The 6,959-nt window shown below is 46.9% G+C and overlaps 1 protein-coding gene and 1 pseudogene across 2 annotated transcripts; both read right to left on the bottom strand.

Moving 5' to 3' along the window:
• Positions 1 to 856: 856 nt before the first annotated feature.
• On the bottom strand, positions 857 to 2,253 carry LOC123100774 (uncharacterized; annotated as a pseudogene).
• A 1,494-nt stretch (positions 2,254 to 3,747) lies between these two features.
• On the bottom strand, positions 3,748 to 6,620 carry LOC123100773 (uncharacterized). Of its 2 annotated transcripts, none has more exons than XM_044522653.1 (2): positions 5,155 to 6,620; positions 3,748 to 4,095 (listed from the first exon to the last, which is right to left on the bottom strand). In XM_044522653.1, the coding sequence occupies exon 1, from the start codon at positions 6,503 to 6,505 to the stop codon at positions 5,201 to 5,203; it is 1,305 nt and encodes a 434-aa protein (XP_044378588.1). In that variant the 5' UTR covers positions 6,506 to 6,620; the 3' UTR covers positions 3,748 to 4,095; positions 5,155 to 5,200. The 2 variants fall into 2 exon arrangements, with proteins under 2 accessions (XP_044378588.1, XP_044378589.1); XM_044522654.1 differs by having other exon boundaries at positions 5,159 to 6,620.
• Between the last annotated feature and the right edge of the window lie 339 nt (positions 6,621 to 6,959).

Genomic DNA, 6,959 nt, shown 5'->3' with positions numbered 1-6,959 from the left:
GTTTCGGCGTCCTGGGGGCGCGACTGGGGCGTTTTTTCGGCGCCGGCGCGGAAAAAGTCGCCTGGGGGTCTGTTGAGGGCGCGGCTGGAGATGCTCTAACACTGTGTACTGGAATACAAGTTTAACAAGTCGCAAATAAGCCACCACAAAAGTTAGGTGGGAAACATATTCAGAAGAAGAAGAAGTAGATAAGCACTTAAAAGCCGATTTATATTATTAGCCGTGTGCATAATAAAGACAACAAAGGTTGAAAAAAAAAGATCCACAAAATTAAGAGATTGTTAAGTGAAAAAAATTGCATGCTCAAAGATGAAGAGGTTATGCAGTATATAAAATGGAAAACAAGAAAATTGCTATCAAAACAAGTACTCACTCTGTAAAGAAATGTAAGAGCGTTTAGATCACAACCTTAGTAATCTAAACGCTTTTATATTCCTTTACCGAGGGAGTAAGTTGTATACATGGACTCTTGTTAAAATCACGGGTGCATCAAAGAATTCATTTTCCAACTTTATGCACATCCAAAAGTTCATAATAGTATAATTATTATTTAAACTAGCAGTCCTGTCTCTAAATAAATGACAAACGCAAACACAAACTGTATAAAAGAAATTAGCCAATGGGGCCTGGCTGCAAATGCAATATGGCAGTATTCCTTTAAAATAGAAAGTTTTCAGAAGATGAAAATCCAATCTTGCAAAATTCATTAGCTCCAGAATTTTACTGGAAGTTTTAAAAGCATCTAAAGGTTTCTATGAGAATAACCAATACTTAAGACACCAAGGAGTGATTTTCCGGTTTTCAATACCGACTAGACACTATTTTGCATCAACAAAGTAAGTAATAATGGCTAGTTCATACCCACAGATTTCCATCAGTTTCCTCCTGTGACAGACAACTGCAGACTTCAGTGAGAGCCTTCAACTTCATGCCCAATGCTCCCATCATCACCAACCAAAGAAGGGGGCCAGGCCATAACATACGGATAGGCACAGCCGCCAAATGTTCCCTCGATCAGCAACTCAAGCTCCATGGTCTCGAATGAAAGGGAGAAGAACCAGCAGTGGGTTGTGCCAACAGGGATCATGCATGTCATGGACAAATACACATACCCAGACCTAACTTGCACAAACCTGAGGCGGCCCTCCAAGCCCTCAGTGAACCGATCAATTTTTGCACCCAAAAGGTGTACGTTATGTGGCACCCAAATATCAATTCCATCACCGTCCACACTACGGTTCCAAACATGGAGGAGGCAATCATCAGATGCATAATAGACAATGCATAGTTGGCCATCCTTAGTCTCCCCAGCCTTGAAATTGAGCCCCTTCACCTTCACTTGCGAGGGTAGATCCACATTGGTGATGCCCATGGTGGCTGTGTTTATCCTTATCATGCGCGCTTCGCCCTGAAAAGGCCAGTAAACGGAACCATTCACCTGCGTGCCGGCATAGTACTTTAGGCTGTGGTGTCCACCGATGTGCACCCACGGGTGGACGACCCAATGCCAAGTCTCCGACGAGAAGACGGCGACACGAACCCTAGACACATCCGCGCAGACGCAGACCACGCCGAACGACCAGGGGTCCTCCTCACAAGACAGCAGATGGAAACCAAGGAAGTCGAAATCGTGCAGACTCCCGTCTGCGACATCGTCGGGCAACGGGATGGTGTCCACGGCCCAGGTCATGGGGTTCACGGCAGCGACGGACAGCGTGTTCCATAAGAGGATGTAACCGTCGCGGCAGTCCGTGATACTCCAATCCTCCGTGGGAAGGGAAGTGAGGAAGAAGTCGCCGCGGCGGAGGGCGCTTTGACGTCGGGATCTGAGCGGCGCAGGGGGCCGAAGGAGGGGCCGTCAACGCCGTTGGCGAAGAGCCCGATGAGCGGCGCCGGGTGGACGGTGCGGAAGAGGCGGCGGAAGGACGGGGAGGAGCGGACGGCACGGAGCCAGGATCGGCAGGTGAGCGCGGCGCGGACGAGATCCGGGAGGTTGGGCAGGCGGAGGAAGATGCCGAGAAGTTGGTCTTGGCCGAGGGAGGATATGGTGGTGCTAGCGCTGCCATCGGCGGCGGAGATGGCTTTGGACCTTTTCGTTGTGATGGTGGTGGTGGTGATGATTGTGATGGTAGTGGTGCCATCGGCGGCGGAGGTGGTTTCGGTGGTGGTCGCGGTGCTAGTGGTCGTGGACGGGATCGCCGCCGCCGCCAGTTCACCGCCCATTGCTCGAGAGTTCAGTCCATGGGGCTTGTGGCTAGCCTTTTTTTTGTAGGAGTAGTTTGTACGCATGGCCCGACTCCATCATACGCTTTCCTGGTTTGAGCCGGGCAAAAGATCCAATTTCTCATGCAAATCGTCCAATTTCTGGTTTACTTTTTTTCTCTTTTGATTTGAGTGGCAAAACTACCAACAAAATTGTATCATAAGTGTCTCTGGATGTTAAATGTTGAGAAGACAGACTGAATCGCACGGAACCATCACATTTACGGCATCCTTTCTAGAAAAGACATGTTTTCATTTATTTTGCAGATTGCATCGCCCGCAAGGTCTAAATTTTTGCAAACCACACTGCTCACTCGCTTTAGCCCTTTTAACCCTGAACCTGACAGGTATGCCCCACTTTCAAACGATGACATGCCAAAGAAATGCTAATTGCAAACATGCAGTATGTCATTTTGTCAAAGGAACGAAAAACAGAGAGCAATCAGTTCCATCCCAGCTCCTCTCCCGCCGGTGTCATGGGCCATGACTGAGGGTGAGGTGGGGGTGGGGGTCGTGGCGCCGGTGGGGAGGTCTCGTTCCTCTCCCTTGTCGGTTAGGCCAGATAGCACTGGTCAGTTTATTGTGCAAATGCTGCTACCGTGTTATGACTAAAAATGATGCTGCACAGCACTACAAAAGAAATGGGTCCATACCATGATTTCATTCTCCTTTGTTTTACAAGTGTTTGCAAGTTCCAAATGGTATGCTATTAATCTTGAGTAATAGTATTGAATTTGCAACCAATCTATAGAGGCACATGTTTCACATCCTCGTTATCATGGTTACTAACACCAATTACGAGTGTATGTTCATATTTTTAACTACTGATGATGCTACTTTGCTTTTGTCGAAAAAATCCTATAATTATGTCTTCAAATTGATAAAACAACTCTCTTAACAAACAAATCATGGAGGAGCCAAGTCCAAAGCAGTATGCTACCCTTCCACCGTTGGGGGTGCAGAAGGCCTTCTTCCTCCTACAGAGCCGTCTACGCGATCAGCCAGTTTGTATGAAACAGCCTCTAACAGCGAGGGGGACAAGAAGCTGGAGATGTGCACGCCCTGCCCTAGTGTTGTATTTGAATCAGATGAAATAACTTGTCCAACTGTCTCAACGAGTGATAGGTCAACATTATATTACATGTTGATCAACAACGCACCACAATCAATATGCACGCTTCAAAACTTCTTGAGGGAATACAAAGGCAAAAAATTCCAAAATGTGCTGATTTGAGTTTGAGCTAATTTTTTCTTTTTTTTTTCTTTTTTGTAAGGGGAATTTGAGTTAATTTTTTATGGTATCCCTAAAAAGTTGCCTTTTCATTGCATTGGAAATAAGAATATTTTAGTATTGTATTTTCTGGTTTTGGCATAATAAGTAAACCAAAACATACTAAAAATGCATTGCACTACGGAAAATATATAGAACTGGAAATTTGTGAGTGAGAGCCATCTGTGACCATCCTTAGTTCTTTGCCACAAAATGTCGTATGTATCTGAATATATAGAGCACATTGAAGGCTGAACGCGGTTAAATAATTGAAGGAGAGAACCGGTCAGTTGTTCAATCTTCAGACATGACACTAGATTACACAGCTCATGGTGGTAATTGGCAAAGTAGCAGACTCGCTAAATCATTCTGAGCATTGACCACTACTTTGAGACAATCTAGGCAATACATACATCCTTTCTACAAGTCCATCATCAAAAGAATTTGATTCCCGACTTTACATGATCAGTCAAAATAAATGCATTTGACGCCAAGCACAACGACTTTGCAGTTACACGCACGCCCCTAGGTTCCCCTCCTCCTCGCCGAAACGTAAATCTCCCCTGCTACCGTTGCATCACAAAAGCAGCGTGTTAGTCTCCATCAAACCAGAGTGTTAATATTGTGTAAATTCTACCCTTTGATGAAATGTTTCAGGATGTAACTTCTGCAAATTCTAATCTTCTAAAATAATAGTAATAAAAAAAAACGGCTTTCTTGCAATAAGGTGATCTTATACGCCCAGGAAAGAAACTGAACATAGTTGACGCTCGACAAAATTTTAAAACTGGACAGATATTGCACTTAGTATAAGGCAAAACAGTTCAGCCCAGAAACAGCAGATGCAGAAATAATGCAACAAACAATATCCACTTTCAAAACCCTCCAATATCTAGTCAAGCAAGGGAACCATCTGCCTAACACTGTGGACTGAAATACAAGTATAACAAGTCGCAAATAAGCCACCACAAAACTTAGTTGGGAATATATATCAGAGGAAGAAAAGTAATAGATAAACACTTAAAAAGCCGATTTATGTTATTAGTGGTACGCACAATAAAGAATAACCAGGGTTGAGTAAAAGATCCTAAAAAATTATGAGATTGTGCAGTGACAAAATGGAAAAGAAGAAAATTTACATCCTCAAAATGAAGATATTGTGCAGTAAAAAAATGGTAACAAGAATACTAGAATCAAAAATAAGTAATATGTATACAGGAACTCTTGTTAGAATCACAGGTGCATATCAAAGAATTAATTTTCAAACTTTATGCACATCCGAAAGTTCATAATATTATCATTACTTTCCAGAACTAGCAGTCATGTATTCTTCTCTAAATAAATGACAAACACAAACATAAACTGTAGAAACAAATTAGCCAATGGGGCCTGGCTGCAAATGCAACATAGCAGTATTCCATAGAGAAAGTTTCCATAATCTGAAAATCCAATCTTCCATAAATTCATTAGCTTAGGAATTGTACCAATATTTTTAGAAGCATCTAAAGGGTTCTATGGGAATAATCATTACTTAAGACACCAAGGAACAATCTTCCAGTTTTCAATGCAAACATAGACATTATTTTGTATCAACAAAGTAATTAATAACGGTTAGATCATACCCACATATTTTCATACATTTCCTCGTATGACAAACAACTGCAGACTTCAGTGAGAACCTTCAACTTCATGCCCAATGCTCCCATCATCACCAACCAAACAAGGAGGCCAGGCCATGCTATACGGACAGACAGACCCACCAAAACACCCATCAACCAGTAACTCATGCTCGATGGTCTCCAGTGAAACGGAGATGAACCAGCAGCGGAGTGTGCCAGGATGGGTCATGCATGTCGCGGACAAGTACACGTATCCAGACCTAACTTGCACAACTTTGAGGTCGACCGGCAAGTCCAGAACACACCCCTCAGTGATCTCATCAATTCCTTCACTCAAAGAGATTATGTTCTCCAGCACCCAGACCTCGATTCCATGGGCGTCCAGACTACGGGTCCAAGCACGGAGGAGGAAATCATCAGATGCATAGACAATGCATAGTTGGCCATCCTTGGTCTCCCCAGCCCTGAAATTGGATCCTTCCACCTTGATTTGCAAGGGTAAATCCACAAAAGAGATATCCATGGTGGCTGTGTTGATCTTTATCATGCGCCCTTCACCGTGGAAAGGCCAGTAAACGGAACCACTCACCAGCGTGCCGGCGCTGGACTTTAGGCTGTTGTCACCGCCGACGTGCACCCACGGGTGGACGGCCCAATCCCTCGCCTCCGGCGAGAAGACGGCGACGCGAACTCTCTGCTTATCAGCGCAGACGCAGACCACACGGAACGACCGGGGGTTTTCCTCGGAAGACAGCAGATGGAAACCAAGGAAAGCGAAATGGCGGCGTCTTCCACTCCTCCCAGCCCAGACATCGCGGTGGACCGGGATGATGCCCACGGCCCAGGTCATGGGGTTCACGGCAGCGACAGTGGGATTCTTCCATACGATCTTGTTCCACAGGAGCACGTAGCCGTGGCGGCAGCCCGTGATACACCAGCTCGTATCCTCGTCGTCGTTCACCGGGAGGGAAGTGAGGAGGAAGTCGCCGCGGCGGACGGCGGCGGTTACGTCGGGATCTGAGCGGCGCAGGGGGACGAAGGAGGGGGCGGCGGCGCCGTCGATGTCGATGAAGAGCCCGATGAGCGGCGCTGGGTGAAGGGCGCGGAAGAGGCGGCGGAAGGACCGGGAGGAGCGGACGGCGCCGAGCCATGGGCGGCAGGTGAGCGCCGCGCGGACGAGCGACGGCAGGTTGGGCAGGCGGAGGAAGATGTCGAGAAGCTGGTTTTGGCCGAGGGAGGATATGGTGGTGGCGGTTCCGTCGGCGGCGGTAGTGTGGGTGGTGGTGGTCGTGGTGGATGAGATCGCCGGACGTTTCGCTGGTGGCGCATCCGCCGCCAGCAGTTCGTTGCCCATTGCTCTCTTTTTTTAGAAACTGCTGCCCATTGTTCGAGAGTGGTGGAGTCCGATGGAGATTCTGGCTGGGTTGACGCATGCAAGGCCCAAGTTTTTGCTTTCAGCCCATGTAACCTCATGTACGCATGCCGCCACCTCAAGGCTCAGGGCCGTGCGCTCCTCGTATACACACACACAGGAGGAATCTGTCCACGGGTGGTCTCCGAACAGCCCTTGCATGCGTCAAAAATGGATCATTAGCAGAGAAAGAGGGGCCAACTCTGGAAGATCCAGGTTCCTTCAAAAATCCGAGTGTTTCTTTGAAGATTAGCACAACAGTCTATACCTTCTGCAGACTTGCTCCACCACCGGAAAATGGCGACGACAAGCCGGTGCAGAATTTGCGGCAATGAGGATTCGTGGCGTCACTCGTTGTTGGAGTGCACCATGTCGAGGTGTGTGTGGGCGCTGGAGG

This window comes from Triticum aestivum, chromosome 4D, assembly GCF_018294505.1.
Source record: "Triticum aestivum cultivar Chinese Spring chromosome 4D, IWGSC CS RefSeq v2.1, whole genome shotgun sequence".
Taxonomy (NCBI): Eukaryota; Viridiplantae; Streptophyta; class Magnoliopsida; order Poales; family Poaceae; genus Triticum; species Triticum aestivum.
Note: the sequence above shows the minus strand (reverse complement) of the source record. Positions and strands in the feature narration are given on the sequence as shown.